Source organism: Podarcis tiliguerta, assembly GCF_965153285.1.
Source record: "Podarcis tiliguerta genome assembly, chromosome: 7".
Classification (NCBI taxonomy): domain Eukaryota; kingdom Metazoa; phylum Chordata; class Lepidosauria; order Squamata; family Lacertidae; genus Podarcis; species Podarcis tiliguerta.
Window position 1 is genome coordinate 56,289,165 of NC_139540.1, and position 17,779 is coordinate 56,306,943.

The 17,779-nt window shown below is 42.3% G+C and overlaps 1 protein-coding gene and 1 long non-coding RNA gene across 5 annotated transcripts in view; one reads left to right on the plus strand and one right to left on the minus strand.

Moving 5' to 3' along the window:
- Positions 1–215: 215 nt before the first annotated feature.
- LOC310681462 lies at positions 216–2,824 on the minus strand. The gene is made up of 2 exons (XR_014513326.1): positions 2,149–2,824; positions 216–358 (listed from the first exon to the last, which is right to left on the minus strand). It is a non-coding gene; the product is annotated as an uncharacterized lncRNA (long non-coding RNA).
- Positions 312–17,779, plus strand: part of LOC310681427 (cytidine monophosphate-N-acetylneuraminic acid hydroxylase-like) — a 46,685-nt gene continuing 29,217 nt past the window's right edge. For 2 of the 4 annotated variants that reach the window (XM_083449178.1, XM_083449181.1), the window contains exons 1-5: positions 6,787–6,887; positions 8,739–8,942; positions 10,510–10,601; positions 12,478–12,587; positions 14,610–14,800. In XM_083449178.1, the coding sequence (XP_083305304.1) occupies positions 6,802–6,887; positions 8,739–8,942; positions 10,510–10,601; positions 12,478–12,587; positions 14,610–14,800 (683 nt within the window). In that variant the 5' untranslated portion in view covers positions 6,787–6,801. Of the gene's footprint in view, positions 383–3,256; positions 3,699–6,786; positions 6,888–8,738; positions 8,943–10,509; positions 10,602–12,477; positions 12,588–14,609; positions 14,801–17,779 lie in introns of those variants that run through there. The other 2 variants (XM_083449179.1, XM_083449180.1) reach the window with 2 other exon arrangements.

Sequence of the window (17,779 nt, forward strand, 5' to 3'; positions counted from 1 at the left end):
TAGCCCATCTTTATGAATAACCAGTTTTTCACCTAGAATTTTCTTTTCAAACAAAAATGCTGCTGAAACACATCTGAGAATACATGAGATGTTTTCACTGGAGTGCAGCACTCTGCTGGCTTTTATCTCATCCCCTCCTCTACATTTTGAAGTACTATTTCCGTTGTCATTCTAAGAATCTGGGGGAAAGCCAAAGAAACGGATAAGCCAGTATCTTAGTTTGCAGTACATCCACATTGTTTTGATATGCAGAAACTTGCTGAGTTCCACAAGAAGGAAATGGTTCATGCTACATGTGGCTTGTGGCTTGTTCGTTGTTGTTGCCGCCAGGGATTCAGCATCATTTCTCTCCTCTAACCTGTTGATCCATTATGGAGAAAAAGTAAGATTTCTATCTTAATTATTCTTCAACATATATTATTTTTAAATAATGCAAGAGATATGCAGAATAACGAGTAGTACAAAAAGTTTAATATACAGTGGTGCCCCGCAAGACGAAATTAATTCGTTCCGCGAGTTTTTTCGTTCCATGAGTTTTTCGTCTTGCGAAGCACCACTGCATTTAAACACTAACAACGGCAGGGAGGGGCGGGGAGAAGCAGGACGTTAATTGACGTGCTGACTGACTTTGCAGCGAGCGTGGCACGGAAGAGGAGACTCCGGAGGAGGAATGCTGCTGGCGGGGGTAGGAGAAAGGCGAGAGGGGCCGACGCGGCTCCCCCATTCAATCGGCGCCCTGGGAGCGGGCCTGGCGTCTGCACCAAAAGGCGCTTTCCTGAGGTGGGGAGGAGGTCTCTGCTGCCGAAGCCGGTACCTCAGACTCACCCGCGTTGTGGCCACCGTGCGACGCGGCTGCTGGAGGGCAGCGGGGCTCAGGATCCCGACACGGCGGAACCGCCACCATCCTCTTCACCTGAGGGAGAGAGAGGCGCTGGCGGCAACGGCTCTCTGAGGGGAGCGCGCAGCGGCGCGAGGCACCAACCGTCAGCGGGAAGGTCAGAGGGAGCCGGAGGAGCGGGGAAGCAGGGAGGGGAACAAACCGCTCCTCCGCGAGCCGCCATGACACGAGAGGCAGGGCCGTTTCGTCTTGCGAAGCAAGCCCATAGGGAAATCCGTCTTGCGAAGCACCTCAAAAAACAAAAAACTCTTTTCGTCTTGCGAGTTTTTCGTCTTCCAAGGCATTCGTCTTGCGAAGTACCATTGTATAAGGAAACTGATTGAGAAAGCTGACATATTTGGAATAAACTTGCCATTGGTCCACCCACGTAGAGTCTCGGTGCATGCCTTGCACACCATGTGTGGGGCCCAAGCTTTATCCTGGTCACCAAGTTTAATACCAAAATAAGCATGGTAAGCAACTTTATGCTTTGCCGCACCAATTTATGGAAGATTTCGAGGTTTTATGACTTCAAACTGATCCCTTTTCGATATAATTACCCAGAACTATTGGACCTGAATACTTCTTGTCATTAAAATAATCATTTACAATCAAAACAATTATTTGACATGGCATTTTACCCCCACCAACTTCTTCTAAAATGCTCCACACAAGCGCACATGTGAACAAAAACGTAAAAAAAAAAAACAAGTGGCCATAGCTCAAAAACTTGACCTGATTGAGCAAAACCAATGTGATTTTTGGATTCAGCACATCAGATTCATCCTAAATCAACTGAAAAAACGCAGACAACAAATTTGTTGTTGACCAGTCATTGTGCCTAGGATTATTACCCCTAACTACACCACACACGGAACAATTAACAAAGGACCTTGGACTTATTTGTAAACGGACCTGAAATTTAACAGAGTAAAAGTCAAGTGATTATACAGGCAAGTGATTGTACAGGCAATCATTGTACCTAGGATTATTACCCCTAACTACATCACACACGGAACAATTAATAAAGGACCTTGGACTTATTTGTAAACGGACCTGAAATTTAACAAAGTAAAAGTCAAGTGATTATACAGGCAAGTGATTGTACAGGCAATCATTGTACCTAGGATTATTACCCCTAACTACACCACACACGGAACAATTAATAAAGGACCTTGGACTTATTTGTAAACGGACCTGAAATTTAACAGAGTAAAAGGCAAGTGAAAGAAATCAGGAAGTCTCAAAAGCGAAGCTTTCTATATTCTGACCTCCTAAACCACACCTTAACCATAGCTCCCTCTCTTTCCCTCAGTAGCAGCAATGCTTAGCTTTGGAAAGCCAATTGTGCAATGCTGTCCTGCCAGCCTCTGCTGATTTTCATCATCATCATCATCATCATCATCATCATCATCATCATAGTTGTATGCTGCCTTCCCATAGTTGAAAGTATGCTCAAGGCAGCTTACCACATAAAAAGATTTACATAATTAGAAACATAACAAAAGTCATAAACAGTAAATAAAACACATCAAAAAGTACACAACCAAACCGAACAATTTCCACATAAGTTATAAGTTACAAGTTATGTTCAGATTTTTATTTAGGTTGTAAGTTATGTTCTTTGTTCCGGCAGATAAAATCAATAAAAATATAAATTAAAAGGAACAAATCGGTCTACTGCTTAACGGTAGAAATGACAGTTTAAGGCTGGAGTTGCCTTTTTTGGCCTTTTCTTTCATCTCTCTCAAGACCCAGCCTTGCTATACAGTTTATCTTTCTTATCGGGCCTCATTGGCCATTTTAGTCCCAGGCTTTCTGTTTAGTGTATCTCTATAATGAGGTCCAGCTCTAGGTTTGATTAGCCATGGCTCCCTATAAATGAAAGGGGGCCCTAGGGCAAAAAAATTGTAAAGGCTCCTCTTGATCCTAAACACCCTGTTTTCTGTTTCCTAAGATGAAGAAGAAAAGGCTCATGGATTCATGGATTGGCCATTTCAGCTCCCCTGTCTACCCCCCTCAAAAGATCTTCTCTGGCTCCCTCAGCCTCGTGCTCTGCTCCCTCAGCAGACCACTGCTAGGAAAGAAGGTACACCCAAGCAAAAGGAGGCTAACAAGTGGATTGTCAATTTAATCCTAGCTCACTTGAATACCTTGAACACACAACTAGGTCCTCCAGCTCTTTTGGGACTATAACTCCCATCACCCCTAGCTAACAGGACCAGTGGTCAGGGATGATGGGAATTGTACGCTAAAAATACAAAGAAAAAGGATACAAAGAAACATTGCTGTTTCCAACTCTCTAACAGTACTAGATTCAAATAAGACAAACATAGCTTGTTGCCATATGAACCTTGTGTGACACGGTATCTTCTCAGTTCTTTATTCCATAGTGGGCGGACCTCCACCGTCACTCTTACTAATATTTGCCATGGATATCAGCCATTCCCTTTTCAGCTGCCATCAACACCTGTGAACCTCACAAGCATATGCAAGGTTTTTTTCAGTATATGCCAGTACATAACTTTCATTTCTAGATGTACACCATTGTGTATATAAACTGCTGGCGACCTTATTAAAAGTAAATGATTTTCTAGCAATCAATTCTCAGGTTTCTTTCCACCTTGCTATAGCTGCTGTAAAACTCTCAAAACTTGTAGTTTCCACGGTGTCAGCCCCACTGGAGTTTACAGGTCCTTCTTCCAGAACCAGCCTATGATGTTCGTGAAGCCGAATAAAAATTTATGACTTCGTTGTTGTTGCCGCCAGGGATTCAGCATCATTTCTCTCCTCTAACCTGTTGATCCATTATGGAGAAAAGGTAAGATTTCTATCTTAATTATTCTTCAACATGTATTATTTTTAAATAATGCAAGAGATATGCAGAATAACGAGTAGTACAAAAAGTTTAATATATAAGGAAACTGATTGAGAAAGCTGACATATTTGGAATAAACTGCCGCTTTTTATTTAGTTTTCCACAATTTATCTTAACATCAGGGCATAACAGCAGCACTGTAGCAATTGTATACCATTAAATTAAGAGCATATTGTATTAACTATTCAAATATATATTATACTATTTGCATAACACATATGCTGTGCAGTGAGTGCCATGTGAGATGTAGAGTTTCTGTAGACTATAGCACATATTTAATGTTATGTAAAAAAAGTTCCTCTGCTATGTCTTATGTGTGAGTGGATCTCATCCATTCTATATGTTATCCCCCCCCATAAGTTCATTTACATGACATGAGACATGTGGTTGCTTCTTCCATTAAAATAACAGCTGTGTACGAATAAAGAAGCATGCAATTACGGGAAGAGGTGATATGTACATTTAAATCGTCTTGAACCTGAGTCATGATCCTATATAGTTTAATAGTACATATTCAACATATATTATATTCTAAACCTTTGTATATATTATATCTAGGAAGTTCCCCTCAAAAACTATCTTACAAATCACAAACGGCATGCATTTCTTGCTGGGCAAAAAGGCTCTGTAATTTATCAGAGGCTGACTTGAGAAATAGCAGTCATTTTGATTGTAGACATTGGCATCACCTAATGAACTACTTTAAGGCAGCACATTCATACATTTCTTTTCTTTGCATATAGCTCTATATTCTCAGTGGATATGTGTGTTTGCGGTGGAATGGAATTTCTTAATGTACATGTTGGTATTTGAAAGTTAATTCCAAGAACAAAGATAACAGGTGATATCCAACTCAGCCTTGTGCAGAATAGAATCATTGAAATTAATGGACTTAAGTAATTAAGTTGGGTATCTCCCAATAATTCTTAGCAACAATTCATCTCTCACAGCTGGTCAGCTGAGGAAAATATATTGAACAAGTTAAAATAATTTAAATAGCTGGAGCTTTCGTTTTCACCCTGTAACAAGTGGAGCAAACATTGTTATGTTTTCAAAGCTGAAAGCTGAACACATAACATGAAATGTGTTAAGATTCATGTGTTGTGTGGAGGAGAATGTAATTTGATAATTCCAGCAAATAAAAATTTAGATTAAGTTTGTAGGGTGTTGAGATATATAGACTGTTTAACTTGTTAAGGATCTAGATACCGTACGACTTAAGTTTTTCAAGGCTGACCTAAACCACCTGCACCATTTCCACATGCAGAGAGATGATAAATGCTCTTGTATTTAGCATATGGTGTGTGGAATTTTAGCTACGTATTGAAATGTTCTACCATGGATACGCTTCTATGTAGGCTCCAGATGGAGTAGAAGCAGTCAGGAAACATTTTTAGAAAATCATGGATTGCAAACGGAATGGACTTGATATATCCAATTTACTATATTTAAAGCAACATGGAAGTAGATCCCCATTCATTAGACTATAGGATACTGAAATACAGCTTCATTAGGCAGCAGTAAAGCTTTCCCATATCCCCTCCCCCAGTGCCTAAAATATTTTAAACCACACATGCTAAATACAATGATTAGTTGAGCCACATTAATTTTCGAGAAAGACATTTCCTTTGAGCTTTGAAGTTTTAATTGATGACCACAGAATGTCCTTGAAGGACATCACTCCTATGTGAACATTGCAGGTGTGGTTGCAGCAGCGGCAAAAATTAATGATCTTCCTCATTCTTTACTGAATTGATCAAGCACAAGGAAAGTCCCACAAGTGGGGGGGGGGGGGAGGTGTGGGAACAAACCTGGCCCCAGTCAGGAACCTCTCATTTTGCGGCCTGTGTATTCCCAGCTGACTGCACATAACAAAGTCCATTAATTTTGGCTTGGCTGCCTGGGTATCCTGCAACAGTTGCAACAATTACCGTAAGTTACTGTAAATGCTTTGTTGGCGTGTTGAACCTACTTAATGGGAACAGGATTACAGGTAGACCTGGATACTGATGACTTAGGAGACAGGCACAATCCCAAACTGGCGGCCAATTGAATGATCAGATAAGATCAAAGCACATTTTGTTTTATCCTCAATCCATCTGCATACCTTCTAAAAATACAGGTTTATGTACACATCATCCTGTTTTTATATATAAAATTGAGGATATTATAGTAAGTTAAAATACATTTAAAAGGGGGGGGAAAGAAAAAATAGAAAAAGAAAGCTGAAACAGGAAAAAAAAACATATTTAAAAGCAGAGGAAAATAGCAATAACAAAATAACCATAAATTATAATTAAAGTCACAAAACTATATAGTATATATATGTAGATGAAAAAATGAATTGTTTCCCTCAAGTATACATTGATTCATGTGTCACTATGGTTTCAACAAATACATTCCAAAAATCATTTAATTTGTTCACGCATAATCATTGTCTGAAAGTGATCTGTTCATAGGTTGCAAGAGTTGTCACGTCATATATCCATTAATTGAAGGAGAGCACATTTTTATCCTTCCAATGTATGAATAGAACATCTTTTTGCAGATGGTAAAATAACTTGCAATTGTTCTCTAGCCCTCCTTCACCGTTTGAGGCGGGAATTTTTAATGGCAGAGGGCACCTCCTTTTTTGCACCCTCTTACCACTATCTCTTATTACTTCTGTACAAGTACATACAAAAATATTTAATTTAAAGATCTCTTGCCATCAGAGGGGAATCCCATTCTGTTTCACCACTTGAGGTGAAACAGGAAGATGTTGCCCTCACCAAAGTCTCACTTACTGGGGCGTCACAGTGGCAGCTTCTGGAAAAATCTCTCAGTTGACAAATGGGTTTCGATAGTTGAATTTGTTGTCATTTTACCTGTAATGCTTTCCTTATTGCTATATTTCTTATTGTTAATGTGTTGCTTTCCCCCCCCCATGTAATTTTTATGGAAATTCTAAAATCAGGGGAAATTTACAGAAAGAAAATAAGAAAGAAAAAGAGAGAGAGAGAAGAAGCTGAGGTGGGGGAGAAAATTAGGCAGCATCGATGCAGACATGGAACACAAGTACAGCAGAGTATTTTTGAAGTTTAAAAATAGAAAGGAAAATACCACAATAATTGCTGATATGTTGAATGTGAGGTAGATCCAGGAAAAATGTTGGTTTTAATTCCCTTGCTTTGTTATCATGTGATATAACAATAATAACAATAATAACAATAACAACAGTAACAACAACAACAGCAACAACAACAATATTTTATTTATACCCCGCCCTCCCCAGCCAAGGCCGGGCTCAGGGCGGCTAACAAGCAATAATAAAAACAAGTTGAATGATTACAACTTAAAACAAAATTAAAATACAACATTAAAATATTGAAACATTGAAACATTAAAATATTAAAATGCCTCATCGCAGGAGGAGAAGGAAAAGAAAAAAGAAGGAGAGGGAGGGAATCAAATTGGCTCCAGGCCAAAGGCCAGGCGGAACAACTCTGTCTTACAGGCCCTGCGGAAATAGGGCCCTGGTCTCGTGAGGCAGAGCGTTCCACCAAGCCGGAGCCAGAGTTGAAAAGGCCCTGGCTCTGGTTGAAGCCAATCTAACTTCCTTAGGGCCTGGGACCACTAGGGTGTTGCTATTTATGGACCTTGAGGCTCTCTGTGGGGCACACCAGGAGAGGCGGTCCAGTAGGTACGAGGGTCCTAGGCCGTGAAGGGCTTTAAAGGTCAAAAGCAGCACCTTAAATCTGACCCTGTACTCCACCGGGAGCCAGTGCAGCTTGAAAAGCACTGGGTGAATATGCTGCCATGGCAGAGACCCTGTGAGGAGCCTCGCTGCAGCATTCTGCATCCGCTGGAGTTTCTGGGACTGCTTCAAGGGCAGCCCAGCGTAGAGCGAATATGAATAATATGAATAAAAGAAGAAACCAAGTATGAGTGTGTTGTATCTTCTTGATTTTTTATCATGTAATCCATACATTAGTGTAAATTGGAGGAACTATCGATCCATACATTTCCTTATTCTTAAAATATGTGAAATCAAACCAGACTGCAAAAAAGCTGTATTTTTTATTGGACCTCTTGTAAACTTTCAGTTTATGGGATTTTTTCCTAACAAGGCTACCTGCCAAACCTAATAGTCCAAGTTTACTAGCTCAAGCATTTGCCAAAACCTTGCTGTAGACATCCTTGTGGCCGTCAAAATATGAGAGATGAACTCAATATTTTTAAGGTCTTTATTGACTTCAGCGAATAAATTTAGAAGCGCCAAATCTGGAGAGGGGACAACAGTTTGTTTTGTTATGCTTATTGTATATGGTTAGTATATGTGTTTCTATCAGCCACCTTGAACATTTGGTGGAAAGGTTGGTTATAAATTTCACAAATAATAAATGAATAAATAAAATGGAAAGGGCAGGAGTGCATTACTTCTAGATCAAGGGTCAGCAAACTTTTTCAGTAGGGGGCCAGTCTGCTGTCCCTCAGACCTTGTTGGGGGCCGGACTATATTTTGAAAGGGAAAAAAAAAAAGGAATGAATTCCTATGCCCCACAAATAACCCAGAGATGCATTTTAAATAAAAGGACACATTCTACTCATGTAAAAACATGCTGATTCCCGGACCGTCCGCGGGCCGCATTCAGAAGGCGATTGGGCCAGATCTGGACCCCGGGCCTTAGTTTGCCTACCCATGTTCTAGATACTAGGGAGATGGCTGAAATAAGCAAAAAAAAACCAAAACCCACCCCTGATGTCCTTTAAAGAGTCACACGCTTTAAACCCGAAAATAAACAGGAGAAGAAAAATGCTGTTGTTTCCTTGTCATTGGTCCAGCTGAAACATTCCAGTCCAGGGTTTGGGCATGTCTTTGAAAGACAATAAAAAATATTGGCTTCTAATTTGTTAAGCAAAATGAATTCTGAAGATGTTTTCTGATATGAGAAACCCACGCTTGTTTTGTTCTCTTACTGTTCATTATTCGGTTTCAAATAGTGTGGAGCAAGCCAGCAGAACGCTGCTGTCACTTACACCTTCTGAGGCGGCTGCACTCAAGGAAGGGATAAATTTCCTAAAGAACAAACCGGATGGGAAGAATTACATCTTGTACAAGGAGAAGGATACGCTCCGTGCATGCAAGAACTTGTGCAAACACCAAGGCGGATTGTTTATTAAAGATATTGAAGATCTGACACAAAAGTAAGGCCAGACTTTGCCCCATTTGAGCTCTCTCTTTCTGTTTGCAATAAATATACTCCTGTAAACTGATAAGCATGGGAAGTACTGTACTAAGAATTCAGATAGACAACTATGTAGCATGCTGGTTGTTGGGGTTTTTGGAAAGCTGATTGGTTAAACTTGAAACACTATTCCTTCGTGATGATGGGGCTCAAGATTTGCCCCAGTGAGAATGAGTCCATCTTAAAGATTGACATTGGCGGCAACTTGCCCTCAAGTCCATGATAAGTATTATTATTATTATTTACTATTTATACCCCACCCATCTGGCTGGGTTTCCCATGAGAACAAGGAATGTATTTTCTGCAGCAACAACAAAAAATAGTGTAGCTAAGGATCTTCATGATGATGACTGAAGTTCCAGAGCAGGCAAGTTGCCATAGAGGGCACCCCCCTTTCCCCTCAAGTCCTCTAAGGTCACCCCCTAGCTCCACAGAACTGCACCACCAATGAGCCTGTTCAGAGATGGCTCAAAGAGAGACACATGCTTGTTAAAGCATTTAAAAGCTCTGTCAAGGAGACCAGCATATTCAGATGTATATGGCTGGCAGCAGTGGACCTGGGGGTCTCAAATATCAGTGGCACCCTGTGTGATGCCAAAAATTGGCAACCGCCTCCCCTTCCCGCCTCTGGCATTCCATTCTAAAGCATAATTGCTGCGTCCCCTGTGGAGGTCCTGTGGCTACGCACCCAGTGCGACTGAACTGGTTGCACTCTCCTAAATCTGCCTCTGTGGCTAGTTAATAAAAATATTTTTGCAATTTTTCTGCCATTTCTTCCTTAGTCCCTTCCCCCTTTTCTACCTTGTCCTGTCTTGCTGGTCCTTTCCCCACAGTTTTTTTTAAAAATGTAATCATATATTAGATGTAGCATATACTTTATATGTACAGATTATCTTGTCTTGTGTAATATTTTACATCTTCCCTACAATTCCTAGAGTTTGGTCAGAATGTAGAGCAGAGAAATAAATGGTGATTGGTAACTGATGCCTCCACCCCAAAGTTCTCTAGTTCTCTAGCCTGATACCTCTCATACTTGACCCAGGATAATCCAATACTGTGCTTTATTCTCAGCTCTGCATTTTTGTAAGTTTAATAGATGTTATTACTGTATTGAAAAATCACTTGAAGATGCTCCATAAGAAGCATTTCCTAAATGAAATAAATAAATAAAATCAGCCCAGCATTCTGGCTGTGTGAGATATTCAAAGCACATTCAAAACACATTGTTCCCCTCAAAGAATTCTGGGCACTGTAATTTTTGTGGGGGGTAAATGTTAGAGCCCATAATCCTTCAAAGGGAAAGGTTGTGTTTCAAATGTGCTTTAAAGGTAGTGGGTACCCAGACTCTGACTATTATTCTATCCCAAAACTGCTTCCTTCTCTTCGTGCAATGCATCTTTCCCAACAACATGGTATTCAAGTTCATTGGCTAGCTTCGCATTGCTAAATATTTATAATATTGCTCTAAGAATTTACACTTTAAAACCCCCATTGTTGTTATTTCTGTTGTTGACTTTTTAACCTAGATGTGTACGTTGCACTAAGCATAACTGGAAGCTGGATGTGAGCACAATGAAATACGTTAACCCCCCAGACAGCTTCTGCCAAGATGAACTAGGTAAAATGTAATGTCTGCTGCAGCTTTTTATAGCAGTGCCACGTTTGTTATTTTCTTGCTCTGTGGCTTAATAGAAATACAAATCCAATTTGCTCAAGTTAAAGAGTTTGATTTGATTTATATTGCTTACTTTGTTCGCTGTCGTGCATACAAGTCAAAAACAGTAAGATATTGGATTGGTTTTCTAAAAGCCAAGCATGGCAAATGGTAAAAGCTATTTTTTTAAAAACAAAACAACAACAACTTTTTTTCCTACAGTAAAACATTTTTGAGTAAACATCTAATATGTTGAAAAGAAGAGATCTGCAGGATTTCCACGGGGAAGGAATTTTACAATATTGTCAGGACTCCTCTGAAAAGGCCATCATGGGCATTCACAAATTCAACCACTGAGTTTGGAAATATAGAGCAAGACAGGCTCATAAGTGTTCAACAAGAACCAGGAATATGGAACAAAACTGGTAACAGCTGGCATTCTGGCGGTTCCCTCATTGCGAGAAGTGAGGTTACAGGGAACCAGACAGAGTGGCGCTCGCCCTGTGGAACGCTCTCCCTTCAGATGTGGAGGAACTAAGCAGCTATCCTATCTTTAAAAGACATCTGAAGGCAGCCCTGTTTAGGGAAGTTTTTAATATTTAATGCTGTATTGTTTGGGAGCCGCCCAGAGTGGCCAGGGAAACTCAGCCAGATGGGCGGGGTATAAATAATAATTTTTTATTATTATTAACCCTAACTCTGGATAATTCTAACTAGGGAGGTTCTGCCCCCAGTTTGCCAACTACGTATCACTCCCCTCATGGTAACACCTTAGACCTTCTTTCCACCCCAGCCAACTAATAACTACTGCAAATGCCCCCTTTGCTCCCAGATACTTTCATCTGTCCCCCTCCAATTCCTTCTCTTTCCCTTCTGCCTGCCACCAGAGGACTAAAACGGTCATATTAACCTGCCCTTGCTGGCTTCTCTCCCCAACCCCATTGTCACACCCTTTTCTCGGAGCTGCCCCACCCTTTCCCTGCCTTTATAGCCTAGATAAACTTAAGTAGTAACAGGCAACACGTGGCTAATAATGTTCTAACAACATCTTCATAACCTGTATTATTTCACAGTTCTTGAATAGAGAACATGTGGTGGAGATACAACTAATAAAACAGGTCAATATTGTATGAACAAAATGAGAGAAGGTAATCAATCAATATCACTGAGGCAAACAAGCCTTTCAATAGTCCCAATCCTGCAATCATGCGATAATAGAAGCTCAAAGCGTAGCATCAAACAAAATTAGACAATATAGTCCAACGGTAGAGGAGGCAAACAAGCCTTTCAACAGTCTCAATTATATAACTGTGTATGTTGGAACTCCAATTATATATTCAGCAGTACAACAGAGAGAAATAAAGCAATGACAGTTGCTGTAAAAGACAATGAAACACAGCATTTACTGACTAGTGCTTGATTAATAGAACTCAGATAGCTGCTAAAAATTTCCATCGCATGATATCCAGAATGGCTCACAGGCTGAGCCCAGATTCCATCAGCGGAAGAGAACAGGGTTCTTCTGGTGCAGCAAAGACAGAGCTATATATCATGGAATTTTATGTTCAGAGGGGTAGATGAGCAACAGCTTCAGCCTCCAATCAAAGAAGATCTTGGAACTTTGCTCATTTTGTTATGTAGGCAGGTGCTTTGCTCTTGACCAGACCAAGGGAATATCTGGGAGACAGGTAAACAGGAAGAGAGTTCTCTCTTTCCTCCTACCAGACAGTTCATTGAGAATCAGGCAACGAAACCAAAAATCAGTGCCTATGTGTTGGCTAGGTTTAGGGGTTATGAATGAAGCAACAGCAAAGCAGTGGTTTATTTCCTTTTCTCCTAGTTGTTGAAACAGGTCCAGATAATGGATTGGTGCTAGTTGAACTGAATCCTCCAAATCCATGGGATACAGAACCCAGAGGGCCTGAAGACCTGGCTTTTGGGGAGGTGCAGGTAAATAAAAATCACAAACTTTTTATGTACTGGGGCCTGCCTCTATGGCCTAGTGTGCTCATGGTGCTGAACTACTGTTTGTTTAACAAACTATGAGTAACTCATGAGTTTTCCCACAGACAATTACAACAAAATACAGCTTCTTTCTCCCAAGTCTAGTTCATTTCCAAGCTATTATTACATTGTGAATTTTTTCTTTTTTACCTTTAAAAAAAAATAAATTAAAAATGCAGTAAAATGTGTGTGTGTGTGTGTGTGTGTTTTGATCCCTCAGACTGCAACAAAATCAGGAAATTGCACAAGTAAATTTACACAAGCAAATTTACTATTTCCAGATTGTGTACTTTTGCACATTTCTTCGGTGGGGAAGTTTTTGCTGTTGTTAAACAAGTTGTGTGCATGCCCTGTCAGCACCTAATTGGCATAATCGAAATCAGAATGTAGGGACAAACAAAAAGGAAATGCTCACTGGTATGAATGGGAAAGATTGAAGTTCCTCCCCAGAGACAAATTCAAACACAAACACATGCAGGTTTAGACTAGTCTGGTCTAATCTGAATGGGTGGAAAGTGAATTAGCAGCTAAATAATGCTCAGCAAGGACAAGCCCAGAGACCCCCAGTTTCTCATTCTCAACATCTTTTACAGTGAAAATTGTCACAATTCATTCAGCCACTCTGTAATCTTCCTATCCTCCTCAAGCAATCCTGAAGTTCTGGATACACCTTAAGTTTGTGGCCTGTTTACTCAACATTCTTTCAGATTGGCTTGCACAAATCTTACATGTTGTTAGATAATGCCCAGCCTTTATTAAGCATTCATTCTGATGATCAGGGATGATAGGAGTTATAGTCTAAAACATCTGAAGGGAACTCAGCCTCAGCCTAGTATACCTGAAGGAACGTCTCCACCCCTACCATTCAGCCCGGACACTGAGGTCCACCTCCGAGGGCCTTCTGGCCGTTCCCTCACTGTGGGAAGTGAGGTTACAGGGAACCAGGCAGAGGGCCTTCTCGGTAGTGGTGCCCGCCCTGTGGAATTCTCTCCCATCAGATGTCAAGGAAATAAACAACTATCTGACTTTTAGAAGACATCTGAAGGCAGCCCTGTATCGGGAAATTTTTAATGTCTAATGTTTTACAAAGTTTTATGTGTTGTAAGCCGCCCAGAGCGGCTGGGGAAACCCAGACAAATGGGTGGAGTAGAAATAATAACATTATTATTGTTATTACTAGGTTGGGGAAGTATCTCTATGTTTAGTGTGCCTCCCAAGAAGGGAACATATTCTCATCATGGCCTTCTCATGTGTCTCCAAGAGGATCTCAACCCAATGCAAGTCTCCCACCCACACCAATTCTGAATGCTCTTAGCAGTTCCTATTTGGCCTCTGGCCTCTGCACAAAGTTTAGATATGCTAGCTACCCATCTGACTGGGCACCCTCCCTACTCAGTGTTAGCCAGAAGTGGGGAGGTGGGGAAACAGGAGCGGATGTGCCTGTGTAAACATAAAGGTACAGAATGTGTGAAACAGAAGTGGCAGTATGTGTGGACCTTTGGGGAGGGGGCACAGTGGAAGCAGACAAAGCAGAGGAAATATTTTTGGCAGTGGGCAAGGTCACCTGGTCTCTTTTTTTCCTCTGGGGGTGGCCAAAGGAAGAGGCACTCTCTGCCCAGCTGCATGTTTTGGGGTGTAGCAGCCAAAGAGCAAAGCTGTATTTTCTTCTGCAGAAAGGAAGCGGAAATCTTCTCTAACATCCGCTCTCAAAATAGCACCATGGGGACATCATAGAATCATAGAACTGTAGAGAAGGAAGGGATCCTGAGGATCATCTTAGTCCAACCCCCTGCAATGCAGGAATATGGAACTGCCCCATACAGGGATCAAACCTGCAACCTTGGCATCATCAGCACCACGCTCTAACCTACTGAGCTAGCCACACTAGGAAACAGTTCTTTTCTTTTCAGGCACACGGAACATGACAACACCGATCCATCTCAGTCTTGGGTTTCTGTCTGCTCTTAGGTAACTTACGTAACTCATGCATGTATGGACCTCAAACTTGGAGACAGAAGAATGATCTTCGATCCGTGGCTCGTTGGCCCTGCTTTTGCACGTGGCTGGTGGTTGCTTCATGAGCCTCCTGGTGACTGGTTGGAAAGACTGTGTCGTGCAGATCTAATTTACATCAGCCACATGCATTCTGATCATCTCAGGTATCTGTGCATATGATAAAAAAGAGAGGGGAAATTACTTATGCTGTCATCTTAAGCATCTTAAGCACCTGGGGCTGGTGGTGTGCATGCTGTATGGCTTTGTCCTATGCTGCTCTGGTGACACAGGCATATAAGGAAGCATATAAGTAGGACAAGCCAAAGTTCTGCCTCCTGGATGGCATTTATGAGGGAAGGAAGAACATCATTAGCCGTGCCATTCTTGTGCATAGTTATTGATGCCTGCCACCCCAGTCTCCAAGCGGGTTGAGATTCCAGGGATTCCAGGCGCTTACTCAGGGTTCAGTTTCCTTCGGAATGAGGGGCAGTGGAGACTGTGGTGTCTGTAGAATATATGGTTTATTTACACATATATACAACCTGAGCCTGTGATGGAGGAGCTTGCAACATTAATGGCCCAAGAGGCCTTGCTTTTCCCATAGCCACAGCATTGGATTCAAGCAGAATCCAATATGCCTATGGGTGGCCTTGAAGTGGCCCTTTCTATTTGCCACGTGAGTTTAATGTTGTTATAATAACAGCGGTGTATATACCTCCCGATGCAAACACTACTACAGCTATGGGCCACCTGCTAACTGCTATTAGCAAACAGCAGCGGGCCCACCCGGATGGAGCATTTGTGGTTGCTGGTGATTTTAACCGAGCCGATTTAAGGACTGTGCTTCCTAAGTTCCACCAGTATGTTGATTGTCCCACCAGGGGGGGAAATAACCTGGACCGAGTATATAGTAACATCATGCATGGATACAAGACCAAGCCCTTGCCCAATTTGGGGCAGTCAGACCACATATCCCTACTTATGATACCATCATATAGACCTCTTGTACGTAGAATTAGACCATCAATTAGAGAGATACGAGTGTGGCCAGTAGGTGCATCTGAACAACTTCAAGATTGTTTTCGGAGCACCGAGTGGTCGCTTTTTGTGGGGAATAATGTGGACACATACGCTTCAACAGTACTGTTCTACGTTAAAACCTGCATCGATGTCGTCACTACCACCAAACAAATACGGGTGTTCCCTAACAACAAGCCCTGGCTAAACAGGGATGTGTATTTGCTGTTAAAGGCAAGAAATGCTGCTTTTCACTCTGGTGATGCGCAACAGTATAGAGAAGCCAGAGCCAAATTGAAAAAGGGCATTAAGAACGCCAAAGCTATGTACTGCCGGAGGATCGAAAAACATTTTGAGAGCTCCGACCCTCGTTGAGTATGGCAAGGCCTGCGACAAATTACAGGGCAAAATATTAAAAACGAACTGGCTAGCAGCAGTGCGCACTTAGCTGATCAACTGAATCAATTTTTTAGTCGCTTGGAGGTGGGAACTGGAACTACTGACACTACAGCATTGGCTACCAGCACATCATCAGAAGCTACTACTGATAGACAACCATTTTTACTACAGACCTCTGATGTACAACGTGCCTTTCGGTGCATTAACATTAGGAAGGCAGCTGGACCGGATGGAATCACGGGACGGGTAATTAGGGACTGCGCTGCAGAATTAGCTGGTGTATTTACGGACATTTTTAATCTATCCCTGTCGCAGGGTTCTGTCCCTACCTGTCTGAAGACATCGATTATAGTGCCAGTCCCCAAGCAGTCAGTGGTGGTATCTCTCAATGACTATAGACCAATAGCCCTAACATCTGTCGTTATGAAATGTTTCGAGAGATTGGTGCTAGATCATGTTAAGGCTGGTCTACCATCCACTCTAGACCCGTTCCAGTTTGCATACAGAAGAAATAGATCTACTGATGATGCTATTTCCATCGTTGTCCACACTGTACTGAGTCATTTAGAACGACAGGGAACCTACGCAAGGCTGTTGTTTGTGGACTACAGTTCTGCTTTCAGTACAATTTTGCCAGACAGGTTATTTCTTAAAATGATCAATTTGGGTATACATCAGAAGATCTGTCTGTGGGTGTCAGGGAACTGCCATCGGCAGGACAGGAGGTGCAAAGGCTCTCTGAGGTAGAGAGAGACGTAACAGCTGAAGAGGGAACCAGTAGGGGGCGAACAGGAACGTCAAGGGAAGGAGAGTCGGAGGAATGGCTCAGAGACGCTTCCAGCGAAAACAGTGGGGAGGTCTCAGGACCTCCTATAGGGACACCCGTTCCTCGCCGGAAACTGTCACGCAGAGAGTCCAGAAGACGTGTTTCCGTTAAGGAGCTTTTATGTTGGAAACGTTTCCGAAAGCAACCACTTTCGGATTCTGCTAGCGATTGACGCAGCCATGCTGGAGGGGCTCCGTCACAGGCAGAGGTTTGAGAACTTGTTCAAACTCTGAGGGACTTGCAGTTTACGCAGAAGCAGCTCTTCATCCCATCACAGCAATCCGAAAGTGGTTGCTTTCGGAAACGTTTCCAACATAAAAGCTCCTTAACGGAAACACGTCTTCTGGACTCTCTGCGTGACAGTTTCCGGCGAGGAACGGGTGTCCCTATAGGAGGTCCTGAGACCTCCCCACTGTTTTCGCTGGAAGCGTCTCTGAGCCATTCCTCCGACTCTCCTTCCCTTGACGTTCCTGTTCGCCCCCTACTGGTTCCCTCTTCAGCTGTTACGTCTCTCTCTACCTCAGAGAGCCTTTGCACCTCCTGTCCTGCCGATGGCAGTTCCCTGACATCCACCTCCCCTCCAGGGCCCCCTTCACCCCCTCCCGTCTCCTCCCCTACGGGTTGGGAGGAGGTAAAACCCCGGAAAGAACCTTCCTCATCGTCCGAAGTTTTGAACACCTTTCTCCACTTGTTGTTGTTCCTAGTCTCTCGGTACTCCTCGTCATCTGAGTCCGTTCCTTCTTCCAACTCCGACTCCGCGAATCCTTCCAGTTCCTCTTCCTCGTCGGTGGTGCCAAAATACTCCCTCCTAAACCTTGCTACCGGCTGTGGTTTCCTCGGGAATCTTTGGTGGAACGTTTCTGTTAAAACCTCGTCATTGACCTCCTCTGCAGTCACCCAG